At 41.1% G+C, this 21,186-nt stretch overlaps 1 protein-coding gene and 1 long non-coding RNA gene across 6 annotated transcripts in view; one reads left to right on the top strand and one right to left on the bottom strand.

Moving 5' to 3' along the window:
* Positions 1 to 3,091: 3,091 nt before the first annotated feature.
* On the bottom strand, positions 3,092 to 5,357 carry LOC125332571. Of its 2 annotated transcripts, none has more exons than XR_007206555.1 (2): positions 4,895 to 5,357; positions 3,092 to 3,390 (listed from the first exon to the last, which is right to left on the bottom strand). It is a non-coding gene; the product is annotated as an uncharacterized LOC125332571 (long non-coding RNA). The 2 variants fall into 2 exon arrangements; XR_007206556.1 differs by having other exon boundaries at positions 4,974 to 5,357.
* A 419-nt stretch (positions 5,358 to 5,776) lies between these two features.
* ARNT2 (aryl hydrocarbon receptor nuclear translocator 2) overlaps positions 5,777 to 21,186 on the top strand; it is a 98,954-nt gene continuing 83,544 nt past the window's right edge. For 2 of the 4 annotated variants that reach the window (XM_048317598.1, XM_048317594.1), the window contains exon 1: positions 5,777 to 5,908. In XM_048317598.1, the coding sequence (XP_048173555.1) occupies positions 5,878 to 5,908 (31 nt within the window). In that variant the 5' untranslated portion in view covers positions 5,777 to 5,877. The remainder of the gene's footprint in view (positions 5,909 to 21,186) is intronic. The other 2 variants (XM_048317597.1, XM_048317592.1) reach the window with 1 other exon arrangement.

Below are 21,186 nucleotides of genomic sequence, written 5' to 3'. Positions count from 1 at the left end.
GGTTACAAACAGGTCAAGTCTAGAAATATTGTAAAACTAGAAATCACAAACCAAGGAATGAAACACTTTTTTCAAGATGTGTAGTGTGGACGCTGCATTACTTGAGTCTTTATATTTTATTACACTCATAGACTGTGCAGTAGAGCAGATGGGGCAGCGGGAAGCTGGGAAAATGGCAGTTTGGTGCCACACTGAGCAGTGGGAGAAAAAGGCCCTTTTCCCTGCAAAAGACCAGCTCTGGTTTTACTGCTCATTTTTACTAAACTGGCTGATCTTTTACTCCAGCTAGTACTATAGCACTAGTGAGTAGGGTGATGTCACACAGCGGAAAAATTGTTGAAGAAAAAGCCTTCACCTTATTGCCGCTACGACTGAGGTGCATGTTTGTTTCTGCAGAATTTAGTTTCTTATTTCTGAAGGTCAAAAGAGATAAAGATATTCAGGACTCTCCACTGATGTGGAACTCCATTTCTGTCTCTCCAATCCAACAGGTCTCACTCACGTCGTGCTTTAAATCATTATATCCGAATTAAAATATACCAGCCACACATCCCTTCAGAAGAAAAAGCTTTTAGTTCAAAATGAGATATATGCCATTTGGGAGAAAAAAGCTTGACTTGCATAGTTCTGATCTCAGTTGCTGATTCAGTGCTGTTTCTGGGATGTATCTTTTTGCTCATGTCTTGGGTTTATGTAAGTAGACCAGTATTGTTTATAATATTTTAGTTTTTTACCCATTTGCTTTAGAGAATGGTTTCAGGGATATAATTAGGTATGCACTGTGGAAAGTGTATTCCCAGATGCTTCGTGGTCAGTTCTGCCTGAGGTAACCACCAACAGCCTCTATCAGCTTAATGATGTCTACTGTTGGCAGTGGTTCTGCCAGAGAGTGAGGTTAATGGCAGGAAATAAAATAAAATCTGCTTAGTAAACACTGTAAAGAAAACAGGTTAGGTGTTAATGTGCTTGCACCAGCTATTCCTCTCTGAGGCTTTATTTTCAAGTTTCGTTGTTTAAATTTTGGCTGTTCACATGGGGTTAAATTTATACAAAATTTGAAGAAGCTTGAAATGATAGAGCTGAATTTAAGAGATAAAAGATGTCTGTCAGGTGTTTGGCTCCTAGTCCATGCTTCCACTAGCATAGGAACACTTGTCTGATCTCAGTTACATTTCCTAGGTAAGAGACACCTGCCACACACATTTCACCTTTAGAAGGGTTTCCTCTAATACTCAATGTCATTTTCCCTCAAGGAAAGCCACTGCAGAATTTAACAGCAATAGCTGTAGAGAACATCATAGAAATTACATTTCTATAGCTGCAGGACTGAAGAGAGATTAATATAACTTGCACATTCCTATTGAGGTGTTTTATTGCATTTTACAGGAAGAATACAATTTTCTCTTAAATTATATGGGATAGTTTAAAGAACAAGGTTGTAATTTCCTTAACAAATGCTTTTAAGACCTTCCTATGATAGTTCATGTTTTAAATTTCATCATTTTTTCTATAGCTTATTTAGGCAAGTGTGGTCACCCATATGTGACGAAACAAATTAAAAAGGGCACATAATGTTCCAGTTTCAAGTACTTGGATGGATGGGGTTGCTTAATATACATATATCATGCTCTTCCAAACTATCAAAGACCTTTGGATGAATTGGGTACAATATATTAACTCAATTACAATGGAAACACAGATCAAAGAATGTAGCTGGGAGGTCTTATTAAAGTATGAGACTTCATTAAAATGTCACTGGTTTTGATTACACTGGATTAAAGTGTCTGAAATTTCACTTAACTTCTTCATGTTCCCAGAAAAGAAAATTCTACTGGGCAACTGTAAGTTCAAGGTTTCAGACCTTGTTTTTCAGTGTTGTTATTAAAGTGGACTTTTCATAAATTGGTAAAAAACACTAAAGATTTTTTTGAATCCATTTTTGACACTGAATATATAATCTCATTTGCTTCAATTTATTTCCTTTTTTTTTTTTATGATTTTTTGTTTCTGGCTTTTACTCATTCACATCCATCTTGGAAAGACTTCAGTTTTTCAAAGGAAATAATAATTTAAATCCCCCTACTTTTCCTCTATTTAAAAGAAATAAAAACGTTTAGAAATTACTAGTTTAAAGCATGGGATGAACACATAGAAAGGTACAAAGTCCAGTTTTTTGCAACTGGAAGAGCAGTGATGAGCTTTCCAGGGAAAGGCATTAATGGGGAGCAGTTTCAGTGTGCTGATCTATTTCTGCCTCTCCAGCCAAGAAACAGAATACACATGTGTGCTGAGCACTGCTATCAGTGGTAATAGCCCTCTAAATTGGAAGCAATCATTGAAAAGACACCTAACAGACATTCTCTGGTACATAATAACAAGATTGAGATAAAAATCACTTCTCTTAATTCGTTTACTTTCCCGTTGCTACACATGATGTCAACACTTGTTTGTAATTTTATTAAAAAGGTGACGTGCCCGCCTGTTGTGACGCAGGAACAGTGAAACGTTTGCATATTGCTATCTTGCATATCCATCATATTTTGTGCTTGGTATTGATACAGCCCTCTTTAATCTCTCTGCAAGTACCAGGGTAGAGTCTAGCGCTGTCCCTGCTTTTGTTGTGAGGAGCCCCATTCAACAGGAATTAGGCTTTCAAGGTACATAGCTCAGCACGAACTTAACAAAACATGAATTCATTCAGTAACTAAATTGATTTCCTGCTTTACTGTGTACGTGTTTCTTAAATTACAGTGCAAGTAAAATACGGAGCGTGCACTTTCTCCATAGCTAGAAAACAATTTTAAGAGCAGCGATGGTTTCTCTCTCCAGTTGCCAGTGTTATGGATCTCCCCACAGATCTGGAAAGGCTCAGGACGAGATAGCAAGGAAGTAGTGTATTTCAGATAAACAGAGAATAATTCCATTAATTTATGGATTGTTTCCGGGGTTCTGAAAGAATCTGCTAATACTGTCTTTTAAGATAGAGAAGATGGGGAGGAGAGAAAATCAATTCATTTCTCAATCTATTTAAGCGAACAAAGAATTGCATGTGAAACCGAACAGAGCGAGTCAACAAAGCTGACACCAAACAAAAAAAGGAAAGCAGTTTTATTTTGCATAATTGTGTCTGAATCACAGAAGGTTTGACAGAACCTGTTCTATTCTAAGCCCCAAGGTCTTATTTAGGCAGAACACAGTATGAAATACATTCTAATGTGCTTTTTCTGGGCTAATCTAACATCTCACGGGATACCACACAAGGGGACAGCACAGGCACTTGAGTGGTTTTGTTGGTTTATATTCAGTCTTTGCAGGACTCATTCCATCCGTTGAAAGCTATGATAGTGCACCATCATATCTCTCAGGGTTTTTGGGGTGGCTTCCTTATCTCTAAAATAGGAACGAAATAAGAAATATTAAGGCTTTTCTGGTAAGGGAGAGATAAAGTTTAACCTCTGAACACTTGTAAAGGTCTTTGGAGGACACTTCAGAAGTGCCTAATGCTATAAATTCTGGTTTTAGAAGGTATTTTACAATCATTATAGTATTAGGAGCTTGATCTTTTAACCTTTATGCATATATTTCACCTACATAATGGAAGCTCATGGAAAAGCTTTCATGACCAGCATTACCTGGGCAATCTGAACACCAGACTTTGCAGAAACTTAAAGGAATTGAGCTATGACTCTCTAGCAGGGTCAGTCCAAATGTTGCCTTCCTCATAAAATGTGAGGGTCTAGAAAAACTGTGACCAAGATTCCCTCAAATTACGATGTTTTATCTGAACAGAAACAAGTTGCATTTACAAAACTGCTGATATTAACAGTCTAATATTAGCAGGGTAAATGCCTTGAGATAAGAATTAAGATTGCCTGCTGAGCATCCAAAACTCGACAGCATCAGCAGGCACTAAAGCAGTAAGATGCTTAGAAAAACAGCTCCACATCTGATAGGGAAAAGCACAATAAATCAAAGATAAAGTAAACTTTCTAGATAACCAGGGGCGTTTAGTGCCGTTCTGATTAACTCCTCTACAGGAAATGAGTAAACACAGCCTCCATGCTTTCCCCGTCTTTCTGCCAATTTACATCTTAATGGATAAACTGGTTCAGGTTACTCATTTGGCAAAGCAAGGGATTGATTTGCAACTTTTCATTTTGACTGCTCCCATCAACTTCTGCAGGGCTGTTCAGGGCAACTGCGCACAGCCATGGGCAGGCATTTAAAGATTAACAGGACTTTGCAGCATTCCAGGGGGATGACAAAGCCATCAAAATTCATTATTTTTTTTCCAGTATTTCACACACATTACACGTGACTGCTGCAGTTATCACACCAGTGGCTTTTCAGAAATCTTACAGTTTAATTCTGGGAGTTTTTTTCCCCTCGAAGACCTGAGTTATGAGATTATGAGAAAAATCTCCCATTTCATTGAAAGCGTATTTTTTGTCCTTGTGTTTGTGATGCAAAGCCTTGAAATGTGAGCTGAGTTACAAAGGATCAACTGTTTGATTGCAATTGATAGTGTGAGAGCAAGCGCACTGTGAGCCAAACTAAGGTTTTCAGAGGAATATGATACCATTCATATACTCCACCTGGAAGGGCACAGAATGTCTGAATTCCTGGATACTTCTGTACACTTGGTAAGTGTGAACTCATGGGGCTCCATCCCCCTTCCACCTCCCAAAATACATTATCACCTCAGGGGAGAAGGGATGTCATTGTCTCGGAACACCACGGATGGCGGTAACATTGTTCTACAGCTCCCCTTTGGCATAGCCTCAGCTCTGGGTGGTGGTGACCTGCCCCACAATCTCCCCCCTCGGTTTAGGGGGCAGCTGGCAGCACCCCAACCTTTCCCCTCAATTTAGGGGCTGAGTGACAGCATCCCAACCTTTCCCCTCAGTGCCGCAGGTCACGGGCAGCACCCCAATCTTCTCCCTCAATCTAAGGGTGATACACAGCATCCCAACCTTTCCCCTCAGTGCCGGAGGTCACCGACAGCACCCCAATCTTCTCCCTCAATCTAAGGGCGATACACAGCATCCCAACCTTCCCCCTCAGTGCCGGAGGTCACGGACAGCACCCCAATCTTCTCCCTCAATCTAAGGGCGATACACAGCATCCCAACCTTCCCCCTCAGTGCCGCAGGTCACGGACAGCACCCCAGTCTTCTCCCTCAATCTAAGGGCGATACACAGCATCCCAACCTTCCCCCTCAGTGCCGGAGGTCACGGACAGCACCCCAATCTTCTCCCTCAATCTAAGGGCGATACACAGCATCCCAACCTTCCCCCTCAGTGCCGCAGGTCACGGACAGCACCCCAGTCTTCTCCCTCAATCTAAGGGCGATACACAGCATCCCAACCTTCCCCCTCAGTGCCGCAGGTCACGGGCAGCACCCATTCCCCCGCTGCTTTCGGGAGCGCCGGGCCGCACCCACCCAGGGCGCCGCGCCCCCACCGCCCGCGGGCCGCGCCGGCTGCCCCTGCCTCAGGGAAGTTCGCGCCCCGGGGCCGCAGGTTCGAGCCCCGACGGGGGCGGCCGCTCCGGGGCCGTGTCGGGAGCCGCTCCCGCCGGTTCTTGCGGGGGGTCCCGGGCGGGCAGCGGCGGCCGCGGGCCCAGCGCACATGTGCGGCCGCCCGGCACATGCTCACTGAGCGCGGCGCATGAGCAGAGGCGGCGCGGGGCCATCGGACATCTTGGGCACGGAGCGGGCAGCGCCGCCGGTCCCGGGGCGGGAGCAGCCGCCGCCCCCGCGCCGCCCGGCCCGCCCGCCCTGGCGCCAGCTGCCTGCCCCCTCCCGCGCCTCCCCCGGGCTGCTCTGAGCATCCCTCCGCCCCTCTTGCATTTGTCTTAATCCTTCTCAGAGACAAGATGGCAACGCCGGCGGCGGTAAACCCTCCCGGTGAGTAGCTGCCGTCTCGCCCCAAGTGGCCCCGCCGCACAACACGCCCCCGCCGCCGCTCCCCCCGCCCGGCCCGGCCCGGCCCGGCGCAGTCCCCGCAGCCCCGGGGCGGTTCCGCCGCTCCTCCCGCCGCCCCCGCGGGGCCACGGGCCGGGCAGAGCCGGGCCAGCATAGCCGGGAGCCCGTGGGGCTTCCTCGGGACACGCCGCCCTTGTCGCCCCGGCTGCCGGCGCTGGGTGCAGCCCTGCAGAAATGAAGAGTTGTGCATAAGCATTCGCGGGCATAGGGCAGGAGAGCAGCGGGGACGGGCAGTGCGGAGCCGTGCCTGCCCTGGGCATGAGTAGGAACATTGGCTTTCCCTGCCTCTGCGTTTGTCAGCGTTATTGTCGGCTCGTGAAGCCAGGACAGGGTGTTGAAACTGACCAAGGGCACCTCGGCATGTGCCCTGTGTTTGTTTGCTTTCCAAAGGATGCAGTAAATATTTGCTGTTAGTACTAGAGTAATTGACAAAAGCAACTTACAAACATTTTCCCATTGAAATTTTCTTGAGGGAATGCGTTCACCGACGTTGTGTTACGTGTCTGTGAGACGCGACATCTGTTTTCATTAGTGCGTGATGGAATAAAGTGAGTTTGGATGAAAGGGCAGAGTGATATTTTGGAGAGGTATTGGGTCAACTTGTTGTGGATCAACAAGTATCTGACACTAAAAATAAGTGGAACAACAGATGTTACACTGGGCTCGATGCTAAGGAAGTATATTGCTATTAAAGGTCAATCCCAGTTTTACTTGTTTTAATATGTGCTTGCATTGTGTCATTTTTTATTGTGGAGTCAGATTGAGTTCTGACAATTAAAGGCTTATTTGAGTAAATGCCAATTAATGTTTAAAGCTTGTTCATTAGATTAAATCCTGCTGTAGTTGGTAGTGTAGTTGTCATGCTGAAAGTAAATATTATGATATAAACAATGAATTTGGTTCAGTAGGCGCCAATACAGTGAGCAGAAACTGATATTTGTCAGTCAGATTAAGTTTTAATATCAGAATTCTACATATTAAATGAAAATAAATATTTAATGGAAGGTTATTAAATTAATACTATTTAGCTTTCAGGGTGCCATGTTGTGCACCGTAGCAGAGAGTTTCACTGTGTGCACTCACAGCTACAATCAGTTTTGCAGACAGAGGAGGATACAAACAACATTTTTGACTTGGGTTTGGTTTGCCGTTCTCCCATCTGCTCTCCAAGTTACACACTGAAGGAACGGCCCTGTCCGCTTAGACATCAGTGCTGAAACTGCTGAGTTACAGCAGAGCCCAGTGCCCCTTTTGCACCAACCTTTTCCACTTTCTGTACCCACCTGCCTGCAGCTGAAGCCACAAAAAGATGTGGTTGCAGGAGGTACGGCATGCACGGACTGCTCCTGCCTCTGAGTAGGGCTTCACCACTGTTCTCCTGTGACCGCTTCGTGAATTGAGGGAGTGTAATGGGGTCATTGAGGAAACATAAAAAAAGGGAAAGAAGAGCCAAGCGTGTTGTCTGTGTGCATCTCTGTGCACGTGACACGGTGAAAGTTGACTTGCAGTGTGGTCCTCAAACTCTCTGAAGCACAGATTGCCGGTCCGTGGGAAGGATGAGGAGACGTGTTGGTTTCCTGAAGTGAACCAAGATCACCTTCTGCAAGGCTGAGGTTACAGAGCATCATTCTGCTCCCTGTCTGGGCGGTTGGAGCGGCTCTGAGCTGAATGACAAACTCGCTGCCTGTTAATGATCCTCCCACGTTTTCCATGCGTGAGCGTTGTTGTCAGACACCAGGGGCGAAGTCGAAGTGGGGAGCTGTGAGGAAAGGGGACCCTCGATCTGTAGCATAATGCTGCCTCTGCTCTACCACGGACAGCAGAAGATAGAGCTGTGTGAAATACCTTGACTTGTACTGTGGCTTTTTAAAATCATAATTTGTTGCTGTTCTTATTTTTTTTTTTTTTTAAGTAGCTGCAAAGCAATGCAGAGAAACCAGTCAAAATCTGTAGTGCAATGATTTTAATCCTGTTGTTTTCTCTTGGGGACAGATCCTCAGCTGGAGTAACATGAAAGTAGCCCTATTAGTACTGGTGAAGCTGTGCCACCTTGCACCAGTTGACTTTCTGATCTGCAATGTTAGGGGAGCACAATAGAGAGATTAACTTATTAAACATCTTTAATGATGATTAGAAATTACAATATGATTAAATTTTTATTGAGCAATTGTCTGGGGTTCTAATAACAGTTGGTAATTTAGGCAGGACATTAACTTGCATCTACCACAATACAAATACATGTGGTTTTATTCATATTCTAGATAGTGGAATGGGGATTAGCAGAGAGAGAGAAAAGCTGGGTGTTCTCTAACCATGTGAAGGTCTTTCAGTGTGGGATCTCCTGCTACAGAACCATGCACTGCTCCGTGGCAGCATCTTCTCTCTTGTGTTAGATGCAGAGTTATCTGTTTTCCCGCTGATCTCTTTTTAATGGAGAGTTTGAGTTAGGGAAGTTCATAGAAGTGGGGGCAGTTTGCATCCGTACCCGTCTGAAGCTCACAGGAACTGCGGTGTCAGGGACCAAATCTGTGGTGTGGGTAAGGCCACCTCTGTGGGTTTCCTGGGCTGCGTTAGATCTACGCTGATGGTTCTTTTTGGTGAAGGTGTTTGTGCATAGCTGCAGCTGGACATCACCCTGACACAGTGAGGGGCTGTGTGGGCTAAGCTGCTTCCTCTTCCTGCACGCTCAGCCTTGGGAGCGGGTCTGGTTAGGAGCACTTTGTTGGCTTCTCGTACTCTGGATGACGAACTGGAGTGCGAAACACAATACAGGTGTGTGGGAAGCTCATCTGCATTGGCACAAAGCATCACAGTTAATTTATTTCCTCCTGCAATAAGATTGGCATATTAAATGGGATTTAAGAACAAAAAAAGTGTGGAGGTGTAGCAAGCATTTTGTAAATTACTGCTTGCAGCAGAGTAACTTAGTGCCACGTCTGTTTTAAATGTATTATTTTTGGAATGCAAACTTTGTCCGTAACTGTTGGTACTCTGGGTTCAGTTTTTACTTAACCTGAGTGTGATCCATGGAGTGGTGATTCTTGTATTAACCAGGGTGGGATGAAAACATAAAGCTCTTAATGAGTTTAGGAATTTTTTTTTCCTGAGACATTACCTGGTTTTGGGTGAGGAGTTCCAGTCTGACCCAACTTTCTGTTGTGGTCAGGTGATGCGAAATGAATTGTTGGCATCCTTTCAGTTCTTCCCAGTGAGATACCCCTAGATGGAAAGTAGTACACACAGCTGTATTGCCAAAATGGCACGAACTCATAAGTCAAGTATCATGAGATTTTGGAGTTTATCTGGAGTTCCTTTAGAGACAAGATCCCATAGGATGCATTTTTGGCTATGTTTTAAGATTTTATGAATCCTTAGGGTTGTATTTTTATATTTAATTGAAAAAAAAAAAAAGGTAACTGACTTGTTCATGTAATCTCTGAAGCTCCTTTTAGAGATTTCTGTTTAAGCAGAGAGCCCAAAATACAAAGGTATGGGGAGCAACATGTCCTCAAAAGGGCATCTGCTAGAAATGTGTAGAGAGAGGTGGTGTGACACGAGAGAAAGGGGTTGCTGGGGCTTAGGACATTACTACTGCAACCACAGCAGCTCATGAGGGATACTTTGAGCCTGTGGCTAATCCAAGATAAAAAAAGCCTGGTGTTTTAACTTGAAGAAAGGTTATTAAATAAGCTCTCTTTACTTTCACTTTGTAATGAGTTAACAGCAAATTTTCCATCCTATTTGTGAAGACTTGTAACTCAGCCCTGCATCTGGGCTCTTGGTTTAGGCAAGTGCAGTGGGTTCTGGGAGGTGGTTTTGGTTTTTATGTGTTTGTTTGGCTTGGGAGTTAAGTGGAGATAAATCATTCTCCTACTTGAACTAGATATTCTGAGAACCAAATAATTTGTTACCCATTCTTACATTTGGGCTGAAGTTACTAAGGTATTAAGGGCTGTGGAAGAATTTTTTTGATGCTGCTCAGTCCATATTCCCGAAAGGAATTGGCTTTCTGACAATCTGGCCATTCTTTTCTTTAGATTTCATCAAGCTTTGAAATTGGTGATTTTAAAAAAAGAATCTACTTCAATGTTTCAGATTTCAGAATTGTTCAACTCAAAGCCCAAAAGTTGTGTTTTATTGCTGCTGCTCTGCCCTTCATTACAATACAGGCTATCCAGTAAACTAAAAAATCAATTTAACAGCATCCTGGGGAGTAAATGGAGTGTTGTAGTGATGGAGGTTATAATGAGCTCTGATGTTTCTGGTATGCAAAAAAGTAGTCATCATTCTAAGATAAAGTTAAAAAAAAAAAAGGTTTCAAAATTAGAACACTCATTAGCTAATGGGAGGTGTACATTGCAGATCTTTTTCTTCTTGTGTTTTCATAGCTCTTGTACTGCAGAATTGGTCCTTAATTCAGTCAAACTGTGGTATGAGATGCCAATGCCTCTTGAATTGTTCTGTGATTATGTTTTGTCCTTCAGGACTGTGTACTGAGCAGTAATTGGCATTGAAAAAGTGTCATTTTTATATTTCTAATATATAGGTATAGGGCATACAAAAGATTTCGTCTCTTCTATCACAAAATAGTTGTTTAAAATTTGCATATGTAGCTTGTGGTTAGTTCCAAGTATTTTTTTTCAATAGAATGATGTTTCCCCATGCCTCTAATAAAAACGCAAAACAAAAGAGATATTGCTGATTTCTGTAATACCATATGGTGTTGCTGATATTTCTTAGCAGTAAGGAAAATTGCAATAGAGATTAGGTAGAAAAGAAAAAAAATAGTCTTTTCAAAATAGTCAAGGCAAAATAACCCTGTTGATGTAGTGATTATTGTTATTAAGAGGACAGAAATGGGGCTGTCATTATGAAGATGTATTCACAGATTATGCTTAAATGGTTGTGAAGATCAGATATGTGTGTCGTTCAGAGTAATTTTGGGGGGCTTACTGCTTCATAACTGACAAGCAGGAATGGAAAAGATGTTAATTCAGTGCTACCTGCAGAAATTACAATGTTATTAAAATTTGCAGTAGAAAAGAGAAAGAGGGATCTTGAGTTTAAGAGATGGGAATTTAGATCGCGGCTCTTGTAGATCTCTGGCAGATTTTCCAGTCTATCTATAGCAAAGTGTCTTTGGCTGGCCAGCAGTACTTAGAGATGGATGAATCAGCTCAGGATGAGCTGTTCTGTCTCGCCAGCTCTGGGGAGAGCAGAGATGCTGCCCTGGGTGCAGATAGCAGATAGCAACCCAAGCTACTTCTCTGACTGTAGGGGTGTGCTCAATAAAGGTTGTGTGAGAAAGAAATCTGCGGAGTCAGAGGTGCTCCTTCACCATTCTGTAACTTATTTCATGCAAAACATCACATTTGCTGGACGGCACGGGCTAAAAATGTGACGTTCCAGAAATCGTGGGTGGATGCTTGCTCTACAAACCATTGGTACAGTTTACTTCTTGCTAACAGTGTTTTCTTTGTTCAGCTCTAAAGCATTTCCTGTCACCCCATCTGCATCAATCATTCTGTCAAGTGAGGAAAGGAAAAATTCTATGAGGCTGCATTTGTACATTTTATTTACCTTCTGATTATAACCCAAGTGTGATAGGTGCACATTGTTATTAAAGAAAAAACTTTTAAAAAAATCATTCATCGTCTTCTATTGTTTCAAATAAAAATCCCCATGAAAATTAATAGATTGAGTAAACCCCCATGGACCATGCACTTTTTGTCTGTTCCAGGAAGACTACTTTGTCACAAAACGTTACAGGATTTTGGCAAGATCTGCCCTTTAATGTGCAGAAATTACATGGTTTGAAAATGCAGGATGAAATGGGGAATGACAATTTTTTAGCAAGGGCTGATTCAGAGTTTATTTTGGATAGTCAGAATTTCAAATGGATCTCAGTTTTATTGTTTACATGGATTAGTGGCCATAGTCATGCGATGTGTAATGAATTAGAAGCTGTTTTCAAGATAGATGTAATTTCCTTTTTTTTTGTACCCAAAGCACGCTGGTTTTCCTTGAGCAAAGCCATCTGCACAGGGAGAAAGAGAAATCCTTTGTTTTGGATACTCTACATACTGATGAATGTTTCTAAACTTTCTGCTTCCTCTCTCTTTTTTGTCAGCGTTTGTTTCCATTGTGCCTATCTTTAGTATTTCTATCCCATGGTTTCAATCCTGCTTTTCACACCTAGGTGCCTCTACCTTTCTCACAACTCCTGTAACTACTGTTTTTTCTCTGTGGAGCTGTGCTGAGCTTTGTGTTGACTTCTCAGTTAGTGTTGTTGAAATGTAAATGAATCCTGGCATTGTGCTGGTGCTACTCCCAAGTCTTTCAACAGCTTATAAATTCAGATTCCTTTCTGTAGGGAGCATCTGAAGTCCCCCTTAGAGGAAAGTGGTACTTTCTCTGTTAGGAGTAGCAACTGTGCTGCCTTCCCTGCAGCCCAGCAGGTACTGTGAGGTGTAATCAGCTGGGTCAATTTAGGAGCCTCTGTTAGCTTGCATCTGCCCTGGATGTGTATGTGTTGCTGTTTTGTTCAAGTACAGCTCATAGTATTCATTTCAAATGCCTGGATCTGGGCTGCTGCAGGTTTTTCTCATCTGAATGTCAACTGCATGTGACAAGCAGAATAATATAAAATAATTGTAATTTTTTCTCTAATCAAGCAAAAGGAGTGTTGAATTGTTTAATTACTGGCTTTGCCAGCATGCAGATGGAAAGGCTTTTCAGGTAAGTTGCTCATACAAAATGCCTAAAATGGATAGTAATTAACAACTGGCTCTTCATTGGTATGTTAATTATGCTGCCATTTGTCCTGGTGCCTGTCGTTCTTTAAATGTTCAGTTACACTGAACTGAAGCGTTCACTTCCTGGCAAATGCAGAATGTATCAGAACAGTTTGACTCTCAGATATATGCAAATATTTTATGGGAAGAGGCATGCCAGTAAATCACTGAGCTGCAAAGAACAAAAACACTGCATATTTGTATTCCTCAGAGGTAAAAGCAAAACCTGTTTCTGAGGAACCTTCAGGCCTGATTTTGAAAAATGGTCTTTAATACTTTCCCAGTACTAATCCAGAACACAATTCTATCCAAGTAGGTAATTTTAGGAACTTGTTACTGCTGGCTCTTTCTATTAGTGAAGGTAGCTGGACATCTGGGTGCTGTTAAATGCCCTTGAAATGCATATATTTTAAAATTGTATTGCCTGTAATATCTGTAATATTGGATGGAAAATTCATACTGAGCTGGAAATGCTTTTAAAACCTGGGATAGAACCGATTATTTTGAATGCAAGAAGAGTTAAAAGTAACTTCTTATGAATAGATCACAGCAGTAGTCTCAGATCTTACTCAATTTACTGTCTAATTCTTTTGAGAACATTGTCTCCTGTTTCCTGGACTGTGCTTTGCAGAGTGCATCCCCAATATCCACATAACTACTGCAGTAAGTAAAAACAGGCTGCACCTGGTGTGCCTGCAGGTCATTCAGTAACATCCTGAAGAAGGACAGGCTGCTAAAGTTATGTGGCAAGTTTGCTGTGACCAGCGTGTGAGAATGAGGCTGGTATTTCAATTTCCTGAGCTTGTGCCACATGGAGGGTGGTTAATCAGCCCAGCACACAGTGACCCCTCAACACGTAGCAGAAGTCAGCTCCTGAAATGAGGTGCTGATTGTTAACAGTAGCCGTGGGAAGTGGATTATAGCTGTAAAATTAGCTATTAAAACGCACTAGCTGCTGTGTGTCACTGCCCTCTGCATCATGTTTCATCCTTTCATGGACAAAAACTTGTATTGCTGTTCGTACTGCAGGGCCATGAATGAGCTGGGTTTCCGTTGTGTTGTGTCCAGTGAAGTTACTAGCCAAGTTCCTAGCTCAATTTTGAGCCCAGCTTTAAATACTGAAAGTAGTGATAGCTAGAAAAGCTGAGTTTGAAATGCTGAGTTCTTGTGTTCCCAGTCACTGAGAGGTGGCTCATTTAGCATCAGTCTGTGGAGGTTGCCCTTTGAGAAGGTTTGGGAAAAATGTGGTTGGTCTGTTGTCTACTCCTGTGAGTCATGTTCATGTCATAGTATATGGGGACACCAATGTTTTCCTTGGTTTTCAATTATTCTTTTTTTTAAAGCATCTATAAGAGATACCCTGGCCATGTGCATATAGATGTCTCATCCTGGGAATGTTTTGCTCTTTCTCTAATAAGTAGTGGTTTGACCAGTAGAAAGTAAGGCTGCATAATAAAAACTTTTCTTTATTTTAATGAGAGTTTCAGTGTAGGAATATAATAGCAAATTATTGAAGCTATGTAAAGATTTCAGTGTTTCAGAGATAAGAGCTCCTCTGCTAATTTTTGTTATGTTTTCATCTAAAATAGGCAATATTTCTGGTTTATGGAAAAAAGAGAAAGAAAGTAACTTTATTTTGCTGTGCAATCAGGTTTGTTGGAGCAGTCATTGCAGTATGTTTTTGCTTACCAGTGAAGGTTTGAAATATGCATTTTCATTGTTGAAATTAAAGTAAATGAGCCATCACTAAGAAAAGCACAGGAGGGTTTCCAGACTCTCTTATGAGGACTGGAAAATAAGAATACTTTCTAACTGCATCACCAGCAAAGGGGACAGTGGACTGCTGGAATTAAGAATGTTTTAAGTGAACATAACAAGCTTCCCCAAATGCAGCGTGTGGAGGCGTGCAGAATCCAAATTTCCCAGTTTTCCAAACCAAGTCCTTAAAAATGTGTAATGCCTCTGTATATTCCCTGACATCTATGGGTTAGGGTCGGTCCAAGTGAAACTATTTCTCTGGAACTGGATGCTCACTAAGAACAAAATGTTCTAGATCAGACTACATGGAACCCCTATCAAAAATAGCCCATTACAGACACTTTAAGTATAACATTTCCATTGTGGATACTTACAGAATAAGACAGCAGTGGGGAATTTTCTTCCTTCTTTGTTGTTGATGATCACTGTGAGGTACTTGGGTGTATATGTGTCTTTGGGCTCCTTACAGTTTATGCATACTTGAGGCTTGGTTCTTGAATGATCACAGATGTTGAGTTGTTTTTCTTCTAAATAAAACCCGAATGTTCCTGGACTTTCTGTACTCTCTGATCTCTTCCTGATACACTCAGTGAACATGTGCCTTTCTGAGATGTATTAGTCTTTTGCTTAAATATATCTTGATACTCTTTCACTCTTCAGACAAGCTAATATTATATGTTTCCAAACCATTTCCTGACTCAATCATACTTTGTTTTAGTGGTGTCCTCCTTCTGCTTCAGAACTCTTTGGTTCTGAGCTGTAAATGGGACTGAGGCTTATAATGGTCTTTAATGTTTTAATGAAAGCTACCAGTCTCAATATCTTTGCTCTCCAAAGTGTTCTCTTTTGTCACTTGTGTTTCTCCCTCCAGGTTCCATGCATGTTTTAAAAAAAGGAGGCACGTAAATAATGTAAATAATGTTTGAGGTTAGGCAGCTATAGGATGGCACTGTAAAATGAAATCCTAGTGCTGGTGTACAATAGCTGAATTAAAAGGTGTGTGGTTTTACTTGTTGGCATTGTGGTTGAGTAGTATCAGCTGGAGATGTGTGAGTGGGTGGAAAGAACAGTAACGTGAAGTTCATGCTGAATTATGTTTTGCTGGAGGAAAGCTATTCATTAGTCTCATAGCTGGCACATGCCTCTTTATTCCTTCTCTAAAGTAGTATCTGACGACTTTGATGAAAAGGTTGATATGACATTAAGGAATTGGTTCTGCCTCATCTACTGATGTGCAAAAGCCTTTCTGCCCTTGGCAGAACTGAGACACAGGCAGCATGCCAATCCTCACTTTGCTCTAGGAAGGGCATGCATGTGGTAAATGGTTCAGGGTTGGAGGAGCCTTGGCTCCATCTCTGAGTGTTACGTGTGGAGGTTAATGATGTTGTATCCGAGTTTGGCTCCGGAGTTCGTTGTGTCTCCACCTACGCCCCTCTCTTGGTTTTTCAAGATGGTCCTAAGGACAAAATACTCTTTCGTCATTGCTGAATTTAAAATGAATGTGGTAATTATGAATAAGAATTTCAGAGACCAGTAAATTGTCGCTGTGCAGGAAAATTCCTGGCTGTTGCATGCTGGCTGCATATTTCTCGTGTATCCCTGGCTGTCTCATGTCTGAGAATTGACCAGGGCAGGAAGGCAGCCTCGTGGTACAGGCATTGGACAGGGTTCACGTTTACTACAGGCTTTCTACTGAATCTCTGACAAATAACATTCACATGCCATAATTAAGTCGTCTGAATTTTGTTTTTATTTATCTTAGCACCAGTTTGCAAATCCTGTTTATAAGCCTGCTTAATTTGAGATACTTTTCTCATACGTATCTTTTGTAAAAAGGGCATATTTGTAAGAGAGTGTAAAATGCCTATGCTGGAACAAGAAGAGAATGTGTTTCATTGTGATGTACTAATTGATAATATTTTATTAATAGACTTTTATTGCAACCATGTTGATGTTGGATTAGCAAAAAATTTTTCTCCCTTTGGGAAGAAACAGAGACAAAAGGAAAATATACAGCTCCTTTCTCTCTGGAAACAGCAGTTATTATTTATTCTGAGCACATGAATCACCATTAATTTGTATTTTCTTTACGGAGTAGGTAGGATATTTGGATAATGTGCTTTTTAAGTGTCTTGGCAGAATATACACGATAGATAGTTATTTCAGTGCTGAACTAGCAACAATCCACCTGGCTTTAAAGTATTAGTATGGGTTTTACAACTTATGTCTTGCTGTCTTACGGTTGCTTTTGGTGCTTAAATTTGCCTTTAAAAATGTGTTAGTTCATTCTCATCCAGTTACAGTTTCTATTAAGATTGAGAACAAAATGTACATTGCTTCATGCAGCAAAGAGATGATCAGACTATATGAAAAACACAGTTACACTAAGTGAAAATTATGAGGTACTTTTCAAGTGTTCATTGTGCATTTGCAAGTTAAATTTAAAAAGCAGGAAAATGTATCATATGTGGGTATTTGATTAGTGGGTTAACTCAAACTGCTCTTTAAATCAAATCAATGAGCTGCCCCTGGAAGTAAATACATTCTCAGCAACCAAATCGTGATTCTTTCTAATGTTGAAGTATAATGATAAAATATTTGTAGTGATTTCTTGGTAAATGCATGTGGCTGCCACTGGTTGTTTGCTTTGTTGCGTAGAGTCCCTGTAGTAGCTGGAACCTGATTGCCAGGTTTGGAATTCAGACTAATCTTGTGTGTCCTGTGTACTTGCCTGTGCTACTCTTCAGTCAGCAAATAGCAAAGCTAAAACCTTAGTTTGGTCAATATTTACAGACAAACAATCAGCTTGTTTTTTGACAAACATCCAGTTTGTTTACAGTGAGGTTTTTTTCAGTATCATTCTTCACTTCTGCCTTTGATATATCCACAGAACTGTCTGTATGCTTTTGGGAACAAGTGGCTTGTAATGGCTGTCAAATCATGTTTAATATGAATATGGGGACATAGAAAAATAATGCTTTGTTGTTGTTGTATGCTTTTTTGTTGTTGTTGTTTGATAGTTCACTGGTAGAACATCCAGAAAATCTTGTATTCTGTAATTCTGAAAAAGCAAGTAAGAGCATCGCCATTACAGCTGATCATGTCAGAAAATCTAGCACAGCCTACCTGGAAACAGCATTTTCTCTCTTTAAAAACTGGTAATTTTTAAAAGCAAAGCATGAGATTCAGTTTTATGAGATATGTTCAGGAAGTAGCTCTGGGAAGAAGTTAAGCAGAAAAAAAAGTGTTCCAAAAATTCATGACAAATTCTTGGGAGTGTAGTAAACCTAAAGTAACACTAAGGAATATTCTTCAGTAGAGCTTAGTAGTATTCTGTATTTTCTACATGCCCATGAAGGTTTCCCTTATGCCATAACATTGGGGTGTGCCATTTGGAACATTTGTGGGAACAAAAAATTCTAGAAAGTAACAACAACAGCAGCAAATAACAGTTACCTTTGAGCACCCAAAAGCTTGTGAACTTCTAGTATTTATTTTTTAATTTGCAGACATGAAAGATATAATCTTTGAAATGACCTAAAAGGCAGAATGTTCTAAAAATATTTAGTGAAGTGAAGGGGCAGTGAAAAGTAGAAAAATCACTAAGACCTTTATTTGAAATGTTGGGGCTTTTTTGCTTGCAGAAAAAATCCAGGGTTTGAGAAACTCATCTGCAAAGAAGAGGGTAACTGCTGATGTGGGTTGGTATATCAGATTAGTTAAGACATGGGAAGATGTTCTGAATGTTGTCCTTGTTGGGAGGTTAAACTGAACACATCCACATTGGTGACAGGTGGGAAGACTGGTGCACTCTTTTCAGGTGGCTTTTCAAGGTGCAGTTCAATTTGAATCTGGAATTTTCTTATCCACAGCCCTCTTCCATGGTCTGAAGGCTGGACTACAGTATTTCATCCACCAGGTGTGGAGTTTGGAGCAGGAATGGCTGGGTTGCACGAGCAGTCTGTTCACTTCTACAATCTATTTAAGTCATATTTTTTGATCCTTCTTGCTACTATGGGAAAGTGAGGTTGGCTGTTTTCTTCAATCTTCAGAGGAGAAAAAACAAAAGAAGTTTCAATCAGAAAATCTCCTTAGACTTATTGGAATTTCAGACAGGCATAAAATGAACTGAATATTTACAATGCTCAGGCTCAGCCTGGGTTTTTGAAATGGAGTTAAGTGTGGCTTTTTCCCCCTGCAGTTGTTAGGCAGAGAATGTTGTATTAGAAATCATGAGAAAAGGAAAAAGTATTAAACCACTTTTTAGAATGTATTTTTGATGAATGCTGATATTATTTTTAAGGTGTTTCACATTAAAATTCTTATTCTTAGTAATGAATTGGGGTGTGAAAACACCTGAAAGGCCAATTAATTATCATAACATCAAATAAGCATCATTTGCTTGTTGATCAAGCAGAACTGAAGTCATTAGTGCTATCAATAGAATGCTGTTTAATGAAAACAATAGCATTCTGATTACCCAACAGTGCCCAAGGACACTGTAAATTTACTGATAATTAAGTATTTGGTAATGCAAGTTGCTGTTCTGAATGAAATTTAAAATTAACATACCCTTCTGAGGCACACTTAAAAATCTTTGTAATAAATAATAAAGGCATTTGAAGGACACAAGTCAGTAATTTTCAATGAATACTTTGAATCAGAGTGGTCCATGTTTTACATCTTTGTACTTGGACTGTGTTGTTCCCGAGCTTTCTGCAGCTGATGGGGAGTAAATGTCTTGGGCTGTGTGGGAACACCACAAAGACCTCAGGTCTGTGACCCCAGCGTGGTCAGTGGCTTGCAGGGCAGCTCGTGGGCCACTGCCAGAGCAGTGCTGGGTTTGGTGTGATGGAGTTTGACAGTGGCCACTTCCTTGGAAAAAGGATGTACAAATCCTTCATGGTCTTCCTTGCCAGCCCCTTGGTGACTTGGCTCAATAAAGTGACTGTAGAGAAGATTCCTCCTGGTGATTGCCCCGTGCTCTGTTGTAGTGGGCAGGTCAGGGGCAGGATAACACTTCTGCTTTGGTCTGGCTCCGTGGATTTTCAAATGTCTGCATTTGGGATAAACTACTTGTATAACTGCTTGCACCTGTGAACCTAGACAGTGCTATCTCAATGAAAGTGTGGTATAAGAATGTTTTTATGAAACGATTATATGAGGGGACCAAGAATTTATTAATTCACGTGAATATTTCTGCTCATTATTTAAGAAGTATCTTGTCAAATTTCTTCGGATGTGAACCAGAAGTTATAGTCATAAATACTGCCTCGCATGCTCATGAAATCTGATAGCTGATTTCTCCTGTAATTAACAGAAAATATGGACAAGCGATGTTGGCAATGACTTTCTGTGCATTTCTGGGTAGAGGAAAAAATGAAATAGTTGAGAGAAGACATTGGGTTTGTGAGAAAGCTAGGCTTCCCCTGATCTGCATTTAGTTAAAATCCATTCTGGTGAATGTTCTAGACAGATTTATTACCAATTAGCTTTATTTCTTTGCCTTTATACAGCTATTGACTATGTTTTATGTAGTTGATAGGAGTTTAGAGTGCTGTCATCTTGTTATGATGTAAACTCTGGAGTATTGATCTCAGTGGAATTTTTTTCTTATGTATACCATTGCAAGTATTTTAATAGCAGCTTCAAAATAATTTCCACAAATTGGCAGTTGAACTTGTACATGAACGAAATAGATTTGTGATCAAGCACTGAAACTGCTTGAAATCTCAACCAGCTTCTATCGCTGGAAAATAAGTGCTAGATAGGTAGTAAGAAGCCAGACTACTTGCTAGAAGATTGCAGAAATGTTATTTTAAAAGAAATAGTTTGAAGATGGATGAACAAAAATGAAACCTCAAATGGTGACACAGTGCAGATAAACTATTGAGCAGTTACTGTCACTGTTATTTCTTTATCGTAAAACAGTTACATAGGAATTTCTAAAAGGAAATTTGCTTGCAAATATATTTTGATGATTATAGAAGAGGGAAAGGAAACAAGATGAATTTAGGAAAGAAAAAGTAGCAGTGATGGTATAAAACTATAATTGGTGATCTAGAGCAAGGGCATACAATGGAAAATGCTTGATTTCATTGTTAATGAAATAAAGTAAGAGCGGTAATTGGCTAATTTCCTTTCTTTCTTGCCTTTATAGAAGAAACACCCTTAAGAAATGCCATGTCTGCTGCTCCTGATGTAAAAACATGCTGTTTTGTCCTGAAAGTAAAATTTTTTGAGCCCAGCATATCTTTTTTAGCACTGACCAAAAGCAAGTGCTTGAAGGAGTATAAAAATCAGAATAAGCATATGTGGTGCTTCCCCTGGCTACTGTCCCACCCTCCAGCCATGTGTGACTCAGAGGTTTCCTGAGCCAGGCATGATGTTTGATTTATAGAGCTCAGTGAATTTCTTTTCCACAGTTTTGGATAGGCTCTGCATAGAACCCATATAGTTTTTTGGCATCCACAGTTGCCCATTGCAGGGAGTTTGGGGCATCCAGAGATAGTTGTGATTGGTCTGGAAAGCTTGGCAAAAGCACTAAAGGTGTGGGAAGGTAAGAAAGATGAGAAGGGGGAAGTGGTGGGATAGTGTGACAGTGGCTGAAGCAGTTTGACATTGCCTTTGAGGAGTGGACTGGCTTGG

The sequence above is a fragment of the Corvus hawaiiensis genome, chromosome 13, assembly GCF_020740725.1.
Source record: "Corvus hawaiiensis isolate bCorHaw1 chromosome 13, bCorHaw1.pri.cur, whole genome shotgun sequence".
NCBI classification, from domain to species: domain Eukaryota; kingdom Metazoa; phylum Chordata; class Aves; order Passeriformes; family Corvidae; genus Corvus; species Corvus hawaiiensis.
The sequence above is the reverse complement of the archived record's forward strand: the minus strand, read 5'-3'. Positions and strand labels throughout refer to the sequence as shown.